We start from the raw sequence: 24548 nt of genomic DNA on the forward strand, positions 1-24548 counted from the left end.
TCTTTCATATCTTCCCCACAAAACCCCAGCATGGGTCAATACTAAGATTGATCTTCTCCTCTGGGCTTGATCCTTGCTAAGGATAATCATATGGACACCCCTGTAAATCAGTTTCCATCCTCATGTGGAGCTTATCAGTCTTTTCTTTTGTCAGCTCCTTCTAGTGTCTTAATTAAGCATCTGCTCCACGTTGCTCAGCTTCCTACCACCTTGCATGTAGATCCATATCCATTCTCAGCTTCTTTCCTCTGGGAAGTCCAATCCTGCCTCTGGGCTCAGGGTGGCATCCCCTGCCCTGCTCCAGATCTTGCTCTGTGAGTTCTCACTTTCTCTCCTGTATGGTCAGGGTCTTCCTTTTTCTCAGTCTACGTACACTCACACCTCTTCTGTCTTGACAGAGTTTGCTTTATTTTGCAGCCCCTTGAGGTACTACCTCATTCTTCTCATTTCCTTTTTGTCCTAGTTTCTCAGTATTTTCAGTGTTGGCTCAGTTTCCATTTGTTTATCCCATCACAGCTTGCTTTTGACCCTCTCATATGGAACTTTTCTATATTGATAGTGTTGATCTTGATCTCTTTTCTTTAAGCATGCTTTTTCCTCAACTGGCTAATACCATCTTTTTTTTTTTTTTTTTTTTTTTTTTATTGCTTCTCCTACCACTGTTGTCTCTCGCATACTCTTCTTCCTCAGCCAGCCTTTTACAGGTCACTTATTCTGGTCTGTCCTTGCCTACTACATTTCATTCGACGGTCTCATTTGGTCCAGTGATTTTAGCTACACTTCAGCACCAGCATCACCTGGGTCACCAGCCCAGACCTCTTCTTCTAGCCTCAGACCCACGTGTCCAGTTTTGCATTAGGCATTTTTGGCCTGCCGGTCTCCAAGTACCTCAAACATGTGCAGAATGAAATTCCTTATCCACTCCTCCAACCCTAGCTTTGCTTGATGTCTTGTGTCTGTTTCAGCGTTGGGCATTATTGTAAGATAGTCGTTATCAGATGGACACCACTCGTGACTCAAATTTTCAACCTCATTTGGAGCCTACCAGTCCTTTCTCTGGATATGATTTTCTCCCTGGCTGTCTAGGCAAGAAGCCTAAATGTCATTTTTATTCTTCCCTCTGCTCTACTCCCATCTGATTCATCTCCAAGTTGTTTGATATTTGCTTCCTAGGGATTTCTGAAATCCCTCCCCTCCCTTCCATGTGTATTAATTACCCCCCTTTGAAGCCCATATCATTTTGTGGCTAGAATTCCGTAACAGCTTTCTTTTACTAATATAAACACCTCAGGCAGACCTCTGGGTATCCACAGAGTGAGCTGTTGAAAATGCAAAACTGACCAAGTCTTCCCACTGCTTACAAACTCCTTCGGTGATCCCGGTATACCTGCAGGATACAGTCACACCCTTATAGACATGATTTAGGTCTTTAGGTCTTTCCAGGTTGTTTTTTTACCTTTGGCTCCATATGTGCTGCTCTGGTATCACCAGACTGTTTATTATTCCTCATATACACCAAGCCATTTCTTTTTTTTTTTTTTTAAGATTTTATTTATTTATTCATGAGAGACACAGAATGAGAGAGAGAGAGGCAGAGACACAGGCAGAGGGAGAAGCAGGCTCCATGAAGGGAGCCCGACATGGGACTCGATCCCAGGTCTCCAGGATCACACCCCAGGCTGCAGGCAGCACTAAACCGCTGCGCCACCAGGGCTGCCCCACCAAGCCATTTCTTTTCTTGTTTCTACCCTAGCTCATGTTGTCACCTCCTCCTCAGTATGTCTTCCTCATCTTGGGTCATTGGACAGCATTCTTCAGATTCTAACCTAGATGTCATATTTCTTGGGGAGCTGGCCCTGATCCATGTCAGGCAAGGTGGTCCCTTCACGAGGCTGTCTTAACAGCCTCTTTGCATCCCCTGCTTCAGTGCCTGCTTTTTCCTGCCTTGTGTAATCTGTTGATCAGTAGACACCTTGAGCCTTAGCAAAGCTAAGTAGCATCTGAATGTAGAATTGCTTTTGCTAAGTATCTGCCCGATTGGTGCCCTACTAAATGGCTGGGCTCACGTTATGAATGGCTTGTAGACTCTGCCACCACTCACCTTTTGTCCCTGCTTCCTCACCTGTGTTCACTTGGTTCATTTTCTCCACAATTTCCTTCTCTTCTCCTTCAGGCATTCATTACCTGTGCCAATCCTACTTGTCTCTGAAAGTTTGTTTAAAATGCCCCTGCTTTCATTGTCTTTCCTCATGCCATCTCTCTACTCCATGCTTTCCTTACTGCGTAACACCTCTGTGTCTTCTTTGAGTGAGTAGCATAATTGATCCAATATACTATTACATGTTTGTATGTTTGTCTCTCTCTGCCTGTCAACAACATTCATTGAGCACTTGCTGTATTCTAGGTAGTATGCTAGGGATGCCTTAGGGAGAGTGCTCCTGCCTTCAAGGAGCTCACGGGCTGGCTAACATACATTACAGACCAGTGAAATGAGTTCAACTTGTCATCTTCAGCAATACCTTTTAATTATTTTCTTAGAAATCTGCTAGAATGTGTCCCTGACTGGGCCTGTGAAGCAAAGAAGATGGAAGTATTAGATGTGAGCTATAATCTTCTGACAGAAGTTCCCATGAGGTATGTGTATGTTAACGTATGTATGTAGTCTTACGTGTATTTGCATGTATGTGTGTGCAATTATTTTCCTAGATTTGGGTTGCGCCCCCCCCCCTTTTTAAAAAGATTTTGTTTATTTGAGAATTTGAGAGACAGAGGGAGCCCAAGCAGGGTGATGGGCAGAGGCAGAGGGAGAAGCAGACTCCTCACCCAGCGGAGATCCTGACATGGGGCTCAATCCTAGGACCCTGGGATCAAGACCTGAGCCACAGTCACACTTAACTGACTGAGCCATACAGGCACCCCTTGGGTTGCTTTACAAAGGTACTTTCATTCATTTGTTTGTTAAATATTGAGTACTTAACTGAGTGCACGGCAGTGTTAAGTGCCGTAAGGAATACAGTAATGGCTAATCCACAGTCTCAGCCTACATGGAACTGGTAAGTGGATAGTTGAGATGACTTGCGCACAGATAACTGTGATAAAACATAACAAGAGTTACTGGCATAGATCAGGGATCTGATTGTGATAATAGATATTTTGTATTGGATAAGTTATTATGAACTGAGTAGTATTCTAAGAACCTTGCTTTTATTATCTTACTTAATCCTTTAACCATCTATTAGATAGACCCTCTTATGGTCATCTTACAAATGAGGGAATGAGGGCCTGCCATGGTTAGGTAATGCCCAAGGTCACACTTGACTAGAAATGCTGGGAGCTGACATTTGAATGTAGTCATTCTTACTCCAAAGCCTTCATTTTTCATCATTACACTGTATGAATCAAATGTTGTAGAAATTTACAACTTTGAACAATTATATTACAGATTTCTTTTTTTTTTTATTTTTATTTTATTTATTTATGATAGTCACACAGAGAGAGAGGGAGAGGCAGAGACATAGGCAGAGGGAGAAGCAGGCTCCATGCACCGGGAGCCTGACGTGGGACTCGATCCCGGGTCTCCAGGATCGCACCCTGGGCCAAAGGCAGACGCTAAACCGCTGCGCCACCCAGGGTTCCCAACTTTGAACAATTATAGAATGCTTTCTGAGAGATTTGCATGTTTGAGTTGACCTTTTTATAGGATGGTAAGATTTCTGAGTGTGAGGGGGAGAGAGGAAGGTTCTATGGGTGAGGGAATGGGATTTTCAAAATCATTGAGATGTAAAATGTGTAGTCCCTTAGTGGAGTCTTTAAAAAAAAAGAAAAAAAAGAGGCTTGCAGTGTACAAGTTGTGAATACAGCTTTTGGAGTCAGACCTCAGTTCAAGTCCTGACCATACTGTTTCTCACATTCAGTGTGAGATTGTTGGCAAATCAAAGCCCCTTAACCCTTTTGAACTTTTTTTTTTTTTAAAGATTTTATTTATTTATTCATGATAGTCACACAGAGAGAGACAGAGAGGCAGAGACACAGGCAGAGGGAGAAGCAGGCTCCATGCACCGGGAGCCTGATGTGGGATTCGATCCCGGGTCTCCAGGATCGCGCCCCGGGCCAAAGGCAGGCGCCAAACCGCTGTGCCACCCAGGGATCCCAACCCTTTTGAACTTAATAGTAAAATTGGCCTAGCACATTTTAAGCACTAAATAAGTGGTATATTTTGTTACATTTTGTTATTTATTAACATCAATTACAGTTATCCTTGAACAACATGGGGGTTATGGGTCCTGACCTCTGCACAGTCAAAAATCCACATATAACTTGACTCAATCCAAAACTTAACTACTAAGAGCCTACTATTGACTGGAAGCCTTACTGATGACATAAACAGTCATATTTTGTATGTTATATGTATTATATACTCCATTCTTAAAGTAAGCTAGAGGAAAGAAAATCTCATTAAGAATATTGTAAGGAAGAGAAAATACATTTACAATACTATACTGAAGTTAGAAAAAAAATGCACATGTAAGTGGATCCACACAGTTCGCACCCAGGTTGTTCAAGGATAAACTGTATATTAATAAACTCACTGCATTTGTGGTACTGTCTAGACTTAAAAAATAAATCAGTTTATTCTAGAAATGGCATTTTGGTTTAGATCTCTTCTGTATTGTTTGCTTTAAAGTCACCTTTTCCCAAAATGACCTTATAATGACTTCTTCCTGGTGGGTGGTGGATAAGCATATGGTCATGGCCGCTCTGTTGGCCCAGGTGCTTGCCAGTGATTAGACTGTCTAGAATATGCTGCTGTTAGTTTACTCATTTCAGGGAGGTGGCCAAGGACAGACTCAGAAAGAATGATTTAAGTAAGTTTTTCATTTATTTCTTTGTACTGTTTCCCTTAGAATCCTTAGTAGCTTGAGTCTTAGGAAGCTGACAGTGGCACACAACCAGCTGCAGAGCCTGCCCATGCTGGTGGAGCACATCCCTCTGGAAGTGTTGGATATTCAGCATAACTTACTCACCAGGCTGCCAGATACTCTCTTCTCCAAGGCCTTAAAGTAAGTGCCACCAAGTTTATTTAGAGGAGAGAATCATTGGTGCAACCAACTATACTGACTGGTCATTGGAGTGATCTTTGGAACTATATTCACATTGTTTGCCTCTTGGTCCAACTGTGTGTGGGTGGAGACTGACTTATATGAGTAATTTATAGGAAATAAAAGATGACACTGTTGGATGAGGCAATAGTCTTTGACTCAAAAGTTGCAATAACCATCAAATACTTAAGTTTTAATGTTATAGACAGTTTTCGAGCAGGTTGGGAAATTTCAAACAGGCTTTCATCTCCAAAAATGAATACATTCATGGCCTCGTAAAAAATAATTACAGCATTCTGATAAAGCTTTCTTGGGCGATTTTTAGCTTTTGCATTTGGGGAAAGAGGACAGACGTATCACTAAAGTTAATTTATTTTTGCTTCTTGCTTTGTTTACCAAGCTATCATCAAGTTACATTCTTAATGTGCAGTGTTTTTTTACTACCTGGTTTGAAAACTGAGCATTTAAAGGAAACATTGTTCCAAAGGTGTTTGTGTTCTCATTGTGAATTAACCAATAGATAGTGTGTCTTCCTATTACTTCCTATAACCAGATTTATCTCATGCATATGTCACCATTAAGTGAAAACTAGTTTTAATTATAGTCTTCTGCAATAGGGAGAAGGTAATATTATCTTCAGTTTAAAAATGGAGAAAACAGAGATAAGCAGTAGTAATTTAACATAAGACTACAGGATATATACAAAAAGCATGTAGCTCACAGGTGTCTGGCATGTTCTTTGGCAGCTTATGTATCTCTTAATGTATAATATACTTGGTTGGATTTTCCTAAAAGTAGAATCTTTGGAAATTTTAGAAAATATTTGAGGGAAATTTTCTTTTTGGAAAGTTTATACGGGATCTTAATGCAGTAACATTTAACTTGGTAACTAACAAGTATTTGTTAGTAATGTATAACACTGCCTTTAGGCCCCCCCCCCTTTTTAATTTTGAGAGGGGGGTTAGGGGCAGAGGGAGAGAATCTTAAGCAGGCTCCATGCCCAGCATGGACTTTATCTCACAACCCTGAGATACTGACCTGAGCTGAAATGAAGAATTAGATGCTTAATTATCTGAACCACCCAGACACTCTCTTTTTACTTTTCTTTCTTTCATTTTTTTTTTTTTTTACATACTATTTTAAGGAATCTCCACACCCAATGTGAGGATTGAACCCACAACCCCAATATCAAGACTGAGTCACCCAGGCATCCTTTTGTGTGTGTGTGTGTGTGTGTGTTTTAAGTTTTTATTTTTAAGCAATTTCTATACCTAACATGGGGCTTGAACCCACAGCCCCAGAATCAAGAGTCACACACACCACAGACTGAACCAGCCAGGTGTAGTTCTTTATTTTTCACTGCATTTATTTCTAATGATAGCCTGAATAAAATTAGTTTATAACCTTATAATTTTTAGTAACGAAGCTACTTAGTAGCTGTAGCAAACTATCAATGAAACTAATCTAATACTAACTGCCCAGAACACTTTTGGGACACACACACACACACACACACACACACGTAAATAGTACCCTCAACAGCTAAAAAGCTAATGAGGGATGTGAATCACATAATATTAAGAAGACTTAAGAGCACACAAGGTTAATAATAATAGCTATCTTTTATTGAGCATATTCACATATACCAAACACCATGCTATGCAAAATTTTTAAATCATACCATATTTTACCTGTTAGATTGGCAGAGATTAAAATGAAGTATTAAGTATGATACTTAGCTTTGACAGAAGATTGAGCAAACATTCTTATATTATGCTTGTGGAAGGTATAACTTGGAATAGCCTTTCTGGGATTCAGTTTGATAATATTTATATATACAAATCTTAAAGATAAATGTACTTTTGACCCTACAAATTCTGCATCTGGGAATATAACCTAAAGGAATAATTAGATAAGGACACAAAGTTGTTCATCACAATGTCTGTAATAGTAAATAGTTGCCAACAGCCTATATGCTATTGTCTGCAGACTATAAGTGGATTGGCTAAATAAATATGATCCTGCTAAAGTTAGACAAAAACTTTTCTGAAAGGTGCCTTCACAAGTGAGATATTAGTGAACATGACATTCAACAATTCTGTGCACAGTAGACAGTAAAAGAGGACACTAGCTTAGAATCAGACCACTGCAAAAGCCTGGGAACACAAACAAGCCTGAATTCTTTCCTCTCTGCTTCAATTGCATGAGTTGAATAAAGGAACTTTGGTTGGGTGGATAGAATCAATTAGAGAAAAAATCCTGGAGGAAATTACTTGTCATAAGTTTGGGAGTATGAAATGGCAGTGTCCTGTACTGAGATAGTATGATGGTAACAACCGTAAAGGAAATGGTGATTTGTGTATGTGTTCTGTCAGTCTCAGATACTTGAATGCATCTGCAAACAGTCTGGAATCTTTGCCATCTGCTAGTGCTGGAGAGGAGAGTCTGAGTGCTCTGCAGCTGCTCTATCTGACCAACAACCTTCTGACAGACCAGTGTGTGCCCGTTCTGGTGGGGCACCCGCACCTGCGAATCTTGCATCTTGCGAACAACCAGCTACAGACCTTTCCTGCAAGGTAAGCAAATGCAGACACTGGTCATTTCGGATACACAGCATGAAATCTGCATTTGCCAGTCTCCATTACAGTTCTCTTTCTGGATCCTCTTGCTTTATGTTGAGCAGCTTGGTGGTGCTATGATTCCACTAGTTGAATGAAGAAAATCTATACCCAGTTGATTATCAGTAACCAGAGAAATGGTAGCTAAAATGCATTTAATTCTTTGTTACAATGATTTAATAATAGTCTGAGAATTTTCAGCCTAGAAAACTACAAGCTTAAGAAATGCATTTTGAAAACAATTTTTTCTTTTCCCTTGTCAACACTGTTTTATGATATACTGTTGAGTCCATTAATTTATTCATTATATATATGTTTTTGAACACCTACTGTATGTCAAGTACTGGAAAAACAGTGGTGGTTAGGTTAGCAGTCTCTGTCCTCAAATAAGGTACAGTCAAATTGGGGAAATAGACAAGTCACAGGCAATTACAGTGCAGTGTAATAAATGCAGAATGTTAAAGATACAAAGGTAGCTAGCTGCACTGCACAGGGCCTAGGGCTGGGGTTGGCCTTCCTGGAGAAAGAGGTGAATAGTAGTTAACTACTAGTAGTTACACTATACCTATAAGAAAACATAAGAGAGAAATTTAATACTGTCAAAGTTTTAAACAGTGTCAGTGGAGAAATAAGTATCTTCCAAAATACATTTGATTAAAAAAATTTTTTTGGAAAATTTAATGTCAGAAGAATCCATCTAAACCATGAAAGTAGTCATTAAAAGTGATGTTTTAGAAAATGAAGACTATAGGGAAATGATATTTGACATAATTTGAATGAAATTATACATGTCATATAAAATTATATTATGATTGCTATAATTTGAAACTATATGTTTGATATAATTTGAAAACAAAACTATATTTTGATTCTAATTTTATTTTACAGATCTTCTTAGAAATGTGATAAACTTAGAAAAATTTATAAAGATGATAATTTTGTTAATGTTTATGAAATGAGGTATTTGGACCTTATATAGAAAACAAGCAGGATAAACTGGATTGCTTCCTTCAAAGAATTTGAACGGTGGCTTTTAATGTGTAGGCAGAATCTTAATTTCAGCATGATTCAGATTCTTGAAATCCTATCAGATAAATTCCATTGGCCTCAGATATGTTCCTGTAAAGGGGAAACAACAGACAGTGACAAATCATTGGTTTTATGAAGCTTTTGGGAGATCACAGATGGAATGCCCTGGAGCTGATGAATTCCTCCTAATCTGATGACATTCTTACTGGAAGCATTAAAAGCAGACTGATACAAAACTTTAAAACATCAAAGATTATGAAAATAGGTTAGAAGTAAAGATAAAAATTAATAGGAGGTTACACAAAATTACAGTACTCTGAATACAGATAATAAAACTAAATGGAATTTAGCAACAGTATGTTAAAGAAAATGCTTGTTTTATAGTGAATAATAAACCCACTGTCAAGTCATCACCTGAACAGTGTTTAATTACACAGGCACAGTCCAAATCTTCTGTTTCTTTTGGACTGCTTTCGGAATCCGGTATAGTCCTGGGTGCTCAGTAAGAGGCTGGCTGAGATAGGGATCCTGTGTTTCTGTTTATGGGTTAGATCCAAGCAAGGAGTAGAATAATAGAAAAGCATGAGATTTGGACAGGAGACCACTTATAAAATGTACTGTTAGGTGTTTTTTTTTTTTTTTTTAGGCAAGTTATTAAACAACATATATACCATTTTTTTAATTTGAAAAATATAATTTTTTATTGCATTAAAAAGGTCAAGAATACCTTCCCCAGACTGTTATGAGAGATCATCTCTGGTAGTAGGAATAAAGGATTTTTTTCTGTTCATCTCTACTTTTTAGGTTTTTTTCAATGAATATGCATTACTTTTGTAATAGGAAAAAACAGTTTTAATTGACTAAACTTAGTAATTAAAAATTATGAATTTTCTAGCAATAGAAACTATACATGGAAAGGGCAGGATATAAGTTTTATGTAAAACATAGACATGAAAATTCTGAATATGCATTTTATTTAGCAAAAGAAGTAATAGTAATTTCAGATTGGTGGTATTGTTGATTTATTTATTTTCTTTATTTTCCAAACTTTCCATTTTATAGAAGTTTATTATTATTATAATTTTTAATTAATAAATTATAAATAAGCCAGAACAATTTGTAATTATATAGATAAAGATGTTAGGCTGTCTGAAGATACTTTGCTTTCTGTGTAGAAAGCTTTGCTTAGTCCCACAGAACAATGCGACTCATTTATATCACAGTCACTTGCACATCGCTGTATGCATAGTAAGCACTCATGAAATATTTACTTAAGATGAATTATGTTTATAAATAGAGAACTACAGAAATTTAACACTGAAAGGAATCTTTTTTTTTTTTTTTTTAATTTTTATTTATTTATGATAGGCACACAGAGAGAGAGAGAGAGGCAGAGACAGAGGCAGAGGGAGAAGCAGGCTCCATGCACCAGGAGCCCGATGTGGGATTCGATCCCGGGTCTCCAGGATACCGCCCTGGGCCAAAGGCAGGCGCTAAACCGCTGCACCACCCAGGGATCCCTGAAAGGAATCTTATTGATGATTTAGTACACTTTGTCTATTTTACAGCTGAGGAGGTTGATGCCCACTGACAATAAATCCTGCAGTATCTTTCAGCCAGTTAGTGCCCAAGCAAGTACTATAATAATGTAACCATAGGCCAGCACTGATTTAGTCTCTTCTTGTAAGTCAAATAACAGGAAGATGTTCATACTCACAAGATCCAACAGCTGTAAGAGAAGCAAGGGAAGCTTCCGTCCTTGAAACCCAGTGAGAGACAGATTAGACTGAGACCCAAGGAGAGCATTCCCTTTGGGGAGCCATTCCCCCTGCCAGTGTCTGGCTGTTTCATTTTGACCAGCCCTCTGGCAGTGGACCAGCTCACCACTGTACTCTGTTTGTGGCTGCTGTAAAATTGGCTTGGCAGCTGCTCATCTTGAGTGTGGTATGCTCTGTGTTGTTTTTTTTTTTTCAGCAAACTAAATAAATTGGAGCAATTGGAGGAACTGAACCTAAGTGGCAACAAGCTTAAAACCATTCCCACGACCATAGCCAACTGCAAAAGGCTTCATACCCTTGTGGCACACTCCAACAACATCAGCATCTTCCCAGAAATACTGCAGTTGCCCCAGATCCAGGTACTTCTGTGTGATGGAATGGGGTCCTCCTGGGGAAATGACAAGTATTTCTCTTCTCACAGAAAAAAATAAGGTGGCAGTTTGGGATCACAACAGATTTAATTGATTCCTGGGAAGATACTCTTTCCTTTGAGGATATTGTAGGGGACTATTAGGGAGTTAAGAATTCAGTCGTTGTGATGTATTTACTTTTGATTTCCCCATTTTCCTCCCAGTTTGTAGACCTAAGTTGCAATGACTTGACAGAAATCCTGATTCCGGAGGCACTGCCTGCCACTTTACAAGACCTTGACCTGACTGGAAATACAAATCTGGTTTTGGAACACAAGACATTGGACACATTTAGGTAGGAAAAATTTTGAAATTGAGTCTATATGTGCTGTTAGTTCCACCTGCCATGTATGGATCTTGTAAAAGTCTGTTTAAGGAATAGAATGAATTAGGCCATAGAGCCCCTCAGTTCTTTTATTTAATTCAGTTCTGGATAGATATTCTATCTAGTAGATAGTCCATTTATATCAGAACTCCGCATCATGGGTACTGCTCAGCCACACACTGAATATTTTTACATAGACATTTTAGGTGTCATAGATCACATTACATTACATCATCTCAGAGATGATGCAGGTTCACTCATTGTACCAAGCCTTCATTGTATCAGAATATTTAAGTAGACAATTGATTAAGACTTTGAAATCTTTGGATGTGCTTGGTTTTACATTGAGATTAATAGTATCAGTTGTCAAAATATTTGGCCCTATTTCTTCCTCCTACCCCTTTTCTTTCTCCTCCTCCTTGGCTGGTGGATCAACACACTACTTTCCTTTAGTCTCTCTGGAAATGAACCTTGGTCTGTCAACAGGTGATTTTATATAAACGCATGTTCCTGTTGGGATAGTTTTTGTGAAACACAGAAGCATATGCGGTCTAATCTTCCCTTTCTGCACTTCTCACAGCCATATCACAACCTTGAAAATTGATCAGAAACCTCTACCAACCACTGATTCTACTGTTACATCAACCTTCTGGAGCCATGGACTGGCTGAGATGGCAGGGCAGAGAAATAAGTGAGTATCTTGGCCATGGAGAGAAATTTACAAGGCAGCACCTAACATCTGATCTGATGCTACAAGCTAGGCCATCATGTTCTGTGGGACATAAACACATCATTGAATGCCAGCATCGGAGAAAATCCCTCAGACCATGATGGAGTGAGTCAAAAACAAGATGGGAATGCACAGACCACAGAATACCAAACACTGCCTCTCATGGCTAAAATGGTGACTGCTACATTCTTGACCAGTTACAGCTTTATCCACAGGCTAATCTTCTTTCCCTGTAGATAAGATTTACTGAGATACCCAACCATAGAATGGCTCCACTTTCTGACAGCATCTAATCTTGGTGCACTTCAGTAGACTTTCCCCAAAATGACCTAGCCAAAACCCAAATCCTGTAATGCGGATCCTTTCCACACTCTTACCTGTTCACCTCAGAATCCCATGGTATGCATTCTCTCTTACTGCAAGGCATAATAAACCCAGCTTGTTCCACCGTAGTTGTGGGCACACCGTAGTTGTGCCCCTGGGGCTCTTTGGCTGAAGTGCGTTGACTGTACTAGTCCTTAGTCACTAAGGGAAAGCATTGAATCTTTCCAGCCTTTGGCAGCATTGCACAGCTCCTACCTACTGTTCTTGGCTGAAATCCCCCAGGTCTTATGACATCAGCTCTCTCATGTGCTACTTAATTACCTAATACTTTTTTCTTTTTTTTTTTTTTTTTTTTTTATTTATTTATGATAGTCATACAGAGAGAGAGAGAGAGAGAGAGAGAGGCAGAGACAGAGGCAGAGGCAGAGGCAGAGGGAGAAGCAGGCTCCATGCACAGGGAGCCCGATGTGGGATTCGATCCCGGGTCTCCAGGATCGCGCCCCGGGCCAAAGGCAGGCGCCAAACCGCTGCGCCACCCAGGGATCCCCCCCTAATACTTTTTTCATGTGTAGATTAGAATTTACTACTGTTCTTTCCACCCTCGATTAATACTTTTCAAAGAAGACTCCCTGGAGAATAATCCTTTTACCATAACTTTCTTTGATGTTTGTTTCTCTCATATTTGTGTTCTAGGCTATGTGTATCTGCCCTAGCCGTGGATAACTGTGCAGAGGGGGTAGGAGCTGTATATGGCATGTTTGATGGGGACCGAAACGAGGAGCTCCCTCGCCTCCTCCAGTGTACCATGGCAGACGTGCTTTTGGAAGAAGTCCAGCAGTCAACAAATGACACAGTTTTCATGGCTAACACCTTCTTGGTATCTCACAGGTAAGCAGGTGGGTTGAATAATCCCTAACTCAGTTCTACTTTCGGAAAATAAATCTTGCTAAGTCAGAAGGTCGGGGTATAAATTTATAGGTACAGGATCAAGGTGAGATCTTGCTCCTTCTGCTATGACTGGTCTCTATATCAGCATGGAGGAATGTGGGGACTTTGGTCCTTTAAGATTTTTATTTATTTGAGAGAGAGCTCACGTGCATGAGTGGGAGGAGGTACAGAGGCTGAGGGAGAAACAACCCCCGCACTGAGCAGGGAGCCCAAAAACTTGGGCCTCCATACCAGGACCCTGAGCTCACAGTCTGAGCTGAAGGCAGATACTTTACCAACTGAGCCACCGAAGCACCTGGGGACTTTGGTCCTTTAGAGAGCCTATGAAGCCATCTCTTTTCCCTGTTGAACCCAGAGGCTGCTGAGGATCTGGAGAACCCAGAAATCATGTGTAGAAGGTTGTGTATGTATAAGTGCATTTTTACATTTAGGGGAAGGAAGATGGTATACACATTTGTAAGATTCGTCACAAAAAGCAGTGACCTTCAAAAGGTTAAGCACTGATCAGATTCATGTGTTTAGAATACATAGTATTGGGGATTTACCAATTAATCTTCTCAACCACTTAAGGGCAAAAACTATATATAACCAAACTATTGAAAACCTCTTAGTAGCTAATGGAGCGTCATGTACATCAGGTGGGCTGCATGAAGGACACGTGCAAATGAGAGGTCGAGGTCGGGATGGAATAGCCTGGAGCCCAAGCTGGTCTTATCTCTCATTATAACAACAAAGTGAAGATGTGGGGAAAGGATGCTATTTTTCAGTAATAGAATTGAGCTAGGAGCTTGGCAAAATAAAGAGTTTGGGAAAGAAAACTCAGTTTATGAAGCACCCCCAAGAGCTGGGCAGAAGTGAATCTGTCTTTCTCATACCATATCTTTAATTTTCCAAACAAGCCAAAGAAGTGGGTATTTTATTAGAAAAGTTTCTCAGAGAAATATCTCACTGTGGATCTGCAGTGAGCAAATGGGAGAGCTGGAATTTGCAACCAGCTCTTATTCATAGTATGTGCTCTGTGCTTAGCATTGTATGCTGTGTGCTAGGGGATGGATGCCATGTGTATGGAGATAGATAGGGAAGAGTGTGGTCCCTCTTTTGAGAAAATTACAGCCTAAGTGAGTGGTTCTCTAAGTGTTATTCTAGGAGCAGCATCCTCAGCATCAATAGGGACTTGTTAGAAGTGCAGATTACTGGACTAGCCCCTTACCCCTGAGTCAAAAACTCTGAATGAGCCCTCCAGGTGACTCTGATGTGCTGAAGCTGAAAAATGACTGAATGAGGTCACTGCAGTCCATGAGCAGACACACCCAGGAGAGGTAGAGAAAGATGTGTCTTCACTGTCTCCCCTACCCTCAATCTTTTTGTAAAATGTCTTTTCTCGGTCAGCTAAATGTGGAAGGCAAAACTCTTCACCATCATCTCCTGTAGTAAGAGGCAGCCTTCAGGTGAATATGGGTGAGCCTGGCTCATAGTCCTGTGGCAGAGAAACAAGGAAATCATGGGCATGAAGGACTGCTACTTCTAAAACTCTGGCTACCATGTCTTTGTTTTCTTTTTTTTTCTAAACAGGAAATTGGGAATGGCTGGCCAGAAGCTGGGCTCCTCTGCTCTCCTTTGTTATATCCGCCCTGACACTGCCGACCCAGCGAGTAGTTTTAGCTTGACTGTAGCCAACGTTGGCACATGCCAGGCAGTCCTATGCCGCAGTGGGAAACCAGTGCCACTCTCAAAAGTCTTCAGCCTAGAACAGGACCTGGAGGAGGCTCAAAGGGTGAAGGACCAGAAAGCCATCATAACAGAGGTGAATCTTGCTCCCACTAGTTACTTCTGCTTCCCAAATCTAGTGAATGCTGTTCTGTGTACAGGCAGTGAAGGTTCATTTTCTTCCTATCAAGCCTTGTAAATTGTATCCAATCCAGATAATAGTACTAGAAGAAAATCTAACAAATAGGTAATGACTAACAAAAAGAAAAGGCAAGTTAGAAACTAAAAATCCTAATTTAGGACCCTTCAGATGTATAGCTGGCATGTAAAATGAACGTAAATGTCTCCCTTGGTTAATTTCCAACTCCTCTGTTTTGTTATTCTAACCAGAAAAAGAAAAAATTCTACAATTTGACATCCTGTTCTGAAATGAAAAGTTTTTAAATATTTTAACCGTTTATATTATGTATGGCTTAGTATGCTTTGGTGGCTTTTAGGGTTTTTTTTGTTTTTTTAATAATGAAGCATCAGTATCTCTAGTAATTTATAGCTTGTCTCCTTTTTAGTAAAATTAGCACTACATTTTTGCTTTCAAAGAGACTTTAAACAATTGCATTTAACATTGTTTACTGCAGGGGATCCCTGGATGGCTCGGTGGTTTTGGCGCCTGCCTTTGGCCCAGGGCGTGATCCTGGAGTCCCGGGATCAAGTCCCGCATCGGGTTCCCTGCATGGAGCCTGCTTCTCCCTCTGCCTATGTCTTTCTCTGTGTCTCTCATGAATAAATAAATAAAATTTTAAAAAAACAAAAAAAATCAAAAAACATTGTTTACTGCAAAGCAGAATTCTGCTCAGATACTTTGCCCATTTTTAATTGTTTCTTTGTTGTTGAGTTTTAAGAGTTCTTTGTGTATTTTGGATACAAGTCCTTATCAGATAAGTGTTTTGTACACACATTCTGCCACTCTGTGTCTGTCTTTTCACCCTTTTAACAGTGTTGTCTGCAAAGCAGAAGTTCTTAGTATGAATTTTTTTTTTAATTAAAAAAATTTTATTTTAGTAGGCTCCATGCCCAATGTGGAGCTTGAAGTCATGACCCTGAGATCAAGAGTCAGATGCTCTATTGACTTATCCACGCAGGTACCCCAAGAAGTTTTCATTTTTATTTTTTAAAGATTTATTTATTCACAAGACAGAGAGAGGCAGAGACAAAGGCAGAGAGGGAGAAGCAGGCTCTGTGTGGGGAGCCCGATGTAGGACTTGATCCCGGGACTCAATCCCAGGACTCCAGATCATGCCCTGGGCCAAAGGTAGGCACTAAACCGCTGAACCACCCAGGGATCCCCAGAAGTTTGTACTTTGAACGAAGTCCCATTTACCAAATTTTTTTTTCTTTCACGGGTTCATGCTTTTGGTGTTTACATACTCATTGCCAAACCCAAGGTCACCTAGATTTTCTTCTGTGTTATCCTCTAGAAGTTTCATGTTTTAATTTAGGTCTGTGGTCTATTTTTAATTAATTTCTGTGAAAGATGTAAGCTCAGTGTCTAGATTCCTTTTCCCTTTTTGCGTGTGGCTATTCAGCTGTTCCAGCAGCATTCATTAACCAGACAGCCCTTTCTCCATTGAACTGCCTTTGCTCCTTTGGCAAAGGTCAGTGGACCATATTTGTGTGGGTCCATATTTGGGCTGTCTGTTCTTTCAGAATCCTGTGTAAGGATACCCAGAATAGATTCCACCCAAAGAAAACAAAACCAAAAAAAAGTACCGTTACAATGTGGGTTGATACAAAGAAGATTCTGGAATGCTGGGGCAGTAGTCTCAGGAAAGTCTTTCAGTCAAAACAAATGCAAGATAAAAGATAAGTTTTTGTTTGATTAATTTGTTTTTCCAGAATTTAGATAATGTTTTAGTTTTTCTTGGGGTGTCGTAGGCAAGCAGGATTTATTTTTATAAATATCAGTTTAACCACAGGCATTTATTGTTTGCTAAGCACTTGACTCCTATTATTTTATCTATTTTTCACAATAATCCTCATGAAGGAAGTCCTTTTATTTCCATTTTACAGATGAGGAAAATAAAATTTAGAGTTGTGACAAATTCTGGTAAATGAGAGAGCTAAGATTTTCACCCAGAGAATGACCACAACTCTGAAACAAATATTGATGGCTTTAGAGGTTTTGTATGATTTTATCTTGAAAAGAAATCAGTACAAAGTATTTGGCAGATGACCATTCCCAACCTGTGACCAGTATTACTCCTTTTCCTCTAAGTTTAGAATTATATCCGTTGTGACTTGATCTGCTATTCATTCCTGGGACAATCCTTACAGATTAGCTATATTATGCTATGGATTTCAGACTTTACTTTTCTAGGCTAAATAGCTTTGGAGATGTTTTATTTATGCTAAAGTTATGAAGATTCTCTTAGGGCAGCCTGGGTGGCTCAGTGGTTTAGCGCCGCCTTTGGCCCTGGGCATGATCCTGGAGACTCGGGATAGAGTATCACGTCGGGCTCCCTGCATGGAGCCTGCTTCTCCTTCTGCCTGTGTCTCTGCCTCTCTCTCTCTGTGTCTCTCATGAATAAATAAAATCTTTTAAAAAAGTGAAGATTCTCTTAGCTATTTTCTGTCCCAACTGTGCCTTTAATGAGAAATAATTTAAGATTTTATTTATTTTTGAGAGAACGAGAAAGAGAGAGATAGACCCACACAAGCAGGGGTGAGGATCAGAGGGAGAAGCAAACCCCTGCTGAGCAGGGAGCCCTACGTGGGGCTCAATCCCAGGACCCTGGGATCATGACCTGAGCAACTGCTTAATGAACTGAGCCACCAGAGTGCCCCAATGAGAGATGATTTTTGGTGACCCACCTGAGTTTTGGCCTCTGTGAGAATACTGGTGATGGAGAATTAATGATAGTTCCGCTTATTGTTTTTCTAACAAATGTTTCTATATTTAAGGACACGCTGAGGCCTGTACTTCATGTGAGATGGAGGTGCTAAACTTTTAGCCACGTAATTTTTTTAACTTAGGTCCTGTGAACTCTTTGGTTTACTAACCACATGATATCTTGTCCTTTAAGAATTCTGTACATTCATTTTTGTAAGTCCACTTAAATTACAGAGAACTGAGGGGAAACCATATAACAAGTCTGTTTTCTTTTACTGTAGAGCCCTAGGCACTGTCATCTAGAAAGATTAAAAAAAAAAATGACATTGTTGCTTGTGTCTCAGAATTTGTATTCTGCTTCTCTCTAGGACAACAAAGTGAATGGGGTAACCTGCTGTACCCGGATGCTGGGCTGTACATACCTCTACCCTTGGATCCTCCCTAAACCTCACATATGTGCCACTCCACTTACCATTCAAGATGAATTGCTGATTCTGGGAAACAAAGCATTGTGGGAACACTTGTCATATACAGAAGCTGTCAACGCAGTACGCCATGTGCAAGACCCCTTAGCTGCTGCCAAGAAGCTGTGCACATTAGCCCAGAGCTATGGTTGTCAGGACAATGTGGGGGCGATGGTGGTTTATTTGAACATTGGTGAGGAAGGGTGCACGTGTGAAATGAATGGGCTCACCCTCCCAGGTCCTGTGGGCTTTGCTTCCACCACCATCATCAAGGACCCACCGAAGCCAACCACTCCTTCCTCTAGTAGTGGCATTGCCTCTGAGTTCGGCAGCGAGATGTCCACTTCAGAGGTGAGCAGCGAGGTGGGGTCCACGGCTTCTGATGAACACAACACTGTCGGGCTGGATGCTGGCTTGCTTCCAAGGCCAGAGAGGCGCTGTAGCCTCCATCCAACACCCACCTCGGGGGTTTTTCAGCGCCAGCCTTCTTGTGCAACTTTCTCAAGTAACCAGTCTGACAATGGCCTGGACAGTGATGACGACCAGCCTGTTGAAGGTGTCATAACAAATGGCAGCAAAGTAGAAGTAGAAGTAGATATCCACTGCTGTAGGGGCAGGGATCTCGAGAACTCCCCCACTCTTACAGAGAATTCTCCAACCCCATGTCCTGAGGAACATGCTAGAGGATCATTTTTTGGGATCCGAAGACAGAACAGTGTGAATAGTGGCATACTTCTGCCAGTGAGCAAGGACAGGATGGAGTTGCAGAAGTCCCCCTCCACTTCCTGTCTCTATGGAAAGAAACTCTCAAATGGCTCTATTGTGCCCCTAGAAGATAGCCTGAACCTCATTGAAGTGGCCACAGAAGCACCCAAGAAGAAAACTGGCTACTTCGCTGCCCCAACTCAGCTGGAGCCAGAGGATCAGTTTGTCGTACCTCGTGACCTGGAAGAGGAAGTGAAAGAGCAAATGAAACAACACCAGGAAAGCAGGCCTGAGCCTGAGCCCAACGAAGAAGATCGGACCGAGCTCCCGGAGGAGTTTGACACAGCACTGTAATCCTCCCCTAGGAGCTGTAGCATTAGGGAAGGCTGTGTAGTGTTGGGGTAGGGATCCTTCCAGAGGCACTTTGCCTCTGCATTTCTAAACCATAGCGGGGGGGGGGGGGGGGGTGGTGTAGAACTTGGAGCCAACATGGTGAGAGCTGTCAAGGTCTTGCTCCGGATAAGCTAGTAAACACCATCAGTGTTAAGTTTCATGTGTAACCTGCGTTGGAATTCCCAGAGTTACTGGGAAGAAAGCAGATGTTCTGTATCAGTCCTACCACCTGCCATTAACCCTTTCTCTCCTAGGATAATTTGAGAATTTGCCTGCCTGGGCAGGAAAGGGACTCTTTCTGTGGAGGAAATAACTGAAGACTGATTCTCTTTACTAATTGCTGCTGATGGATCTCTGTGACAGAGAAATCACCTTATATCTCAACCTAACTGATGGGATGTGATGTGACTAGTCACATGGCTTTTCATTCTTCTCTACGAGAATACAGCCTTTCGAAATGATGTTTATTGGAAATGTAGAACCAATCAAACAGATAATTTATGTATGTAATGTAATGAGAGCACTTTTCATTGACTGTGAACTTTTTATTTTTGAATCTGCACTCGAGCCAATCTTCTTAAAGGCAGCCCGGCACCTTTGTAGACAGAATGATCATCAGGTGTTGGAGCATTCTGTGAGGGTACTAGGAAGGGCCCTGGGAAATCTTTGAACTGTTGGAGGTCAGACTGGGAAAGCTCCTGAGAATCTTGAAGGGGTGGGATCTTTGAGGATGAAGATGGGGAAGGAGAGAAGACTAAGACTGCTTCCCCCAACCCCCATCAGAAAAAGAGAATTAACTCCTTGGCAAATGTGACAATTGCAAGGAATTGCCCAGCAGATCACCAGAGAAGTATTTGGGGACTGGCCTCTTCCCATGACGGGTGATGGGGTTGGCAGCCATCCTCCTCAGGTGTAGGACCATGGCGGATGCTACTCGCATCCAGGCAGCCTTGAGCGTAGCAGGGGATTCTGCACAGACTCAGGTGAATGAGAGCAGATGGATGGACAGAGCTTGTGGGTTAGACACGTCCCTTCTCTTAGTCCAGAGCAGAGGGATGGTTTTCTAAAGTGTCAGAGAGGAGTTGAGTTTGTCTTTAACGCTGAACCAGGGTACTCTTCTGGAAACTGCTTATCCACATCACATGGTTTCAGAGTACTGGGCTCAATTACTAATAGAAGAAAGACTTAATTGAGAAAATCCTAAGCTTACAGAAAACCTGGTTTACTGTATTGTTTGCACATTCCACATGACCCTAGCAAAATGCAGTTCCTTCCTTATTTCTGTTCTGTTGCCTTTTCCATTTAGAAGATTTACTGAGGAAACGAATCCTACTTATTCCTATAAAATTTTGACATTGCTTGATTTTACCCAGTGGGGAATGTGCTTTGAATTTTTAGAATACTTTCACAATTAAAAAGAAAATTAGTGTGGAACCATTAATTTGCTTTCTGAGAAACAAAATGTTAAAGATAGGGTTGAGATATATATAGATCTGTCCATCTATTTATATCTTTGAGGGGTTTTTTGAAGTTTTTGTTAAAGCAATAGTAGGAAACCAGATGACCTGTCCACAAATGATTATGTATCCTCATTTCAGAGGCTCCGTGCTCGCACACAGGCACGCATGGCATGTGTGGTACACTCTTGGGGGGTTCCATACCACTCCAGCAGCTGTCTGACTTTGAGTCCTATATTGTCAGGAAAATTCTTGACTTCCCTATGTCAAACTACTGGTCAACTACTAAAAAGTTTTAGAACTCTGGTCTTGATTTGAAGTGGGGGATATAATGGTTCATACAAGGTTTAGGTGCCGTTAGAAAAAGGGGAACAAATCGTGTGTTGCTGCCCTATTTTTATATGGGGAAATGGGAGGAAAAAATGAAAGAGAAATGAAAATGAATAAAAAGCCCAAGATAATTAATAGTGACGGGTGATGTGAAACGTCTTGCTACCCAGACAGCAGAATCTCTGAGTTACCGAACACTGGTGCTGTCTGCAGAAGTTACTTTGGGAATGTACCGCTTTCATAGTATAGTTTCTTTAAAATCGTCCTTTCTCTCTGTGAACACTTTTCTTGTCTTTGTTTCCCACCCTACTTATTGGACATGAAACCCAGTTCTGAAATGACTTTACCAAAAGTAAATGTATTATTTACCTTTCATCAGAAGAACTCTAAAATTCCATATGTTCTTTTACGTGGTAGATTTATTTTCAAGAAACACTAGGTTGCATTGAAAACCTTTCATAGAAGCTGTACCAAACTAACCACTCTGTTCTCTAACTTCCTTTCATTCATTTCCCTCTATAATTACTCTGTATTAAGATACAGGGTAAAAAGGCCATAGTCCGTTACCAAAAATATCATACAGAACTCTTGACCTATAAGGTCATTTACAGTTGTGTGGTCTGATTAGGTTGTCAGGTGGTGAAATCCAGGAATCTGTCTCCAGGTGAATGTAATCTGCTTCCCAGGACTTTACCCAGAGGCTGTGTTCCCCAGGTGGGCAGAGTTCCATTGATCTCTGGCCCAGAGAGTCTGGCCTCTGCAGGATTCTCAGGTCTCTGTGAGTACCTCCCGTTTCGTAGAGAACTTTTAAGAGAATTTGTGAAAGAGGCTCCTTCTGGGAGCAGTTTGGGAGTCCCATGGAAGAAAGAAAAATACATGAGTCTTGGCAGCCATGGTATTCTTATTTTTATCCAAATGGGTTGGAAGTATGTTTGAAAACTTGAGTGCCACTATGTCATTAGGAGTCTACCGTAGAGTTATTGAATTGGCGCTCCTACTACAAACGAGAGTGTTTGTACTACTACTGTAGAGTGTATGTGTGCAATAAGTTGATGAATTCATTTTCTTGGCATATGGAAGAGCCAACACAAGCAGCTTGGTAATCATTGGGTGCTATTATAGTTGTTTGTCGTGAGTGCTATTTTCCAGGAGATGGAGCCAGTTAGGTTTGGTTTATCTACTGACTATCAAACGTTGCTCTTCCCTTGTAGACCTTCAGCAAAAGCAGGTACTTGGAAGCCACAGGCTCACCTTCTCTATCTACTCAATAATTACTAACAAAGAGACCTCCATAAGGGAGCATTTGGCTGTTATCGATAAATGTACCAATTATTAAATAATTAGTCTCCAAGCCATTCGGTGATGCCTGCAGCATCACTAGAGAATTGTGTCGCGTCACTTTTTACTTCCCTCTGGGCGGGGCCTTTTCAGACTCCCCCAGTCCTGGAGGCAAGCTCATCTTTCTCTCTAGTTAGTGACTTTTGCCCCCTAGTCGGGTAAGCACTTCCTAGATTGAGAAAAGCAGCTACAGTAAACCCCGCTGTTCCTTTCATTTCGTGACCAATCACACATAAGCTCCTTGTATTCTCAATTTCACGCAATTCTCCCAGATGCTATAGAGTTTTTCTCACTGTTGCCAGTGGATATCATCCAGACAGTGAGTCCATATCTTACGGTTTTGTGCAATCATTGTTGTATTGTAGTCCTAAGACTCATTATAGTGTATTTTTGATATTTTTGAAATGTGTTAAATTTTTTAATTCAATAATATGAGCCAGAGCATGTTGCAGCAAATCTATTGTTTGTAAAAAATAACAATAATAATAAATTAAATAAAATGGAATATCTTTTTCATGGCTTTGTTTTAAAATGGAATACCTGTTATTTTATAAATACTTTATTTTGGCATGAAACTGTAATTTTCTCTAACCTTGTATACAGAATTAGTTTCTTAACCAAAAGCACCTTTAGGATTTATTTTTTTTTTTTTGCCCTTTTTCTTCTTGCTTTAGAGGAAGATAATAAATGAAACCACATTCCATGACACTCTATGAAGCTATGAGTTACAGCAAGAATAAATATTTTTGATCACCTCTTAAGCTGAAATAGCAATAAAGATTTTTTCATGTTAAGAAACATTTTGACTTGACTTATATGTTTAAAGAAATCTCAAAGACAGGAAACGGCCCTTATTTGCACGCAGGTTGTTAGCTGACTAAAGGAAATTCTATCGTAAGTAATTTACAGCTCCTAAATTAGAGCAGATGATGACACAGAGGAGCCAGTTGGATAATCTACCCGTCGTGTTTGTCCTAATGTAAAGGTTTGGTGTCAGAACTTCAGATGTTGGGATGCATTTTGACTCACAAAATACTTAAAATCCAGCTAAGCCTCTAAATTATCTCCCACTCCCTCCCTTCCCTGCAGGTTGTCTCCTATAATCTCTGGGTTTCCAAGCAAGATAAGGTTAGGCTTCTCCCTTATCTAGCAGAACGAACATATTAAAACCTTGGTACATTAGCTGTTTGTGAGCACCTTAAATGTGCTGGGCTCAGAGTCACCATCTATATGCTTTGGTGCCTCAGGACTTTGAGACTCCCCTCTACACCAGGATGGCAGTCAGATCCTCTGAGTGTGTTCTCTACCTCACGTGATACTCCCTGGTTCACCAAAAACCACTTAGAGTACATAAGTCTCAGAACATGTTCTGAATATTATGGATAAGTTTTGTTTCTACTGCCTAAGAGATTGACTAGAGCCCCAGGGTGGCTCAGTCAGTTAAGCGTCCCAACTCTTGATTTCAGTTCAGGTCATGATCTCAGGGTCCTGAGATCAAGCCCTGCATCAGGCTCCAAGCTAGGCATATAACCTGCTTCAGATTCTCTCCTCCTCCCTCTGCCCTACCCTCCCTCCCTTAAAAAAAAGAAAAGATTTGACTTTATTGACTTCAGGGAACTTAAATAGCCTAAGACTCAGTTTTCCTCAACTGCTAAATGGATATAATACCATCTCTCCCATCAGTTGTGAGTATGAATGAGATGGTGCAAATGCTGCCTCAGCCCAGTACTGGGCCTGGCATACAGTGAGCAGCCAATAAAATGCCAGCTATTAGGTAAGCCGCTTAACCTTCTCGAACCTTCATCTCCTCATGTGTAACAAGTGAACAATAAATCCTGACTTGTGTATCAGACAAGTGATAGTAAATAAGATGAAGTTTGCTTAAGCCTTGGACTTGAAACTCCACAGGTGGAAGGTTATGATTATGGTGACGGGTGGACTCTGATCCCTCAGGAGGAGACTCTCTGGAGCAGTAGCATAGCTGCTCTGGGCGTAGTCTTGGGGTT

At 40.7% G+C, this 24548-nt stretch overlaps 1 protein-coding gene across 1 annotated transcript in view; it reads left to right on the forward strand.

The window, feature by feature from the left end:
• Nucleotides 1-23047, forward strand: part of PHLPP2 (PH domain and leucine rich repeat protein phosphatase 2) — a 77233-nt gene extending 54186 nt beyond the window's left edge. Inside the window, exons 11-19 of the mRNA XM_072817734.1 lie at nucleotides 2539-2634; nucleotides 4905-5060; nucleotides 7475-7675; nucleotides 10721-10883; nucleotides 11099-11229; nucleotides 11840-11950; nucleotides 13007-13201; nucleotides 14834-15065; nucleotides 18224-23047. Of these exons, the coding sequence (XP_072673835.1) occupies nucleotides 2539-2634; nucleotides 4905-5060; nucleotides 7475-7675; nucleotides 10721-10883; nucleotides 11099-11229; nucleotides 11840-11950; nucleotides 13007-13201; nucleotides 14834-15065; nucleotides 18224-19378 (2440 nt within the window). The 3' untranslated portion in view covers nucleotides 19379-23047. The remainder of the gene's footprint in view (nucleotides 1-2538; nucleotides 2635-4904; nucleotides 5061-7474; nucleotides 7676-10720; nucleotides 10884-11098; nucleotides 11230-11839; nucleotides 11951-13006; nucleotides 13202-14833; nucleotides 15066-18223) is intronic.
• Nucleotides 23048-24548: the final 1501 nt, after the last annotated feature.

This window comes from Canis lupus, chromosome 3, assembly GCF_048164855.1.
Source record: "Canis lupus baileyi chromosome 3, mCanLup2.hap1, whole genome shotgun sequence".
NCBI classification, from domain to species: Eukaryota; Metazoa; Chordata; class Mammalia; order Carnivora; family Canidae; genus Canis; species Canis lupus.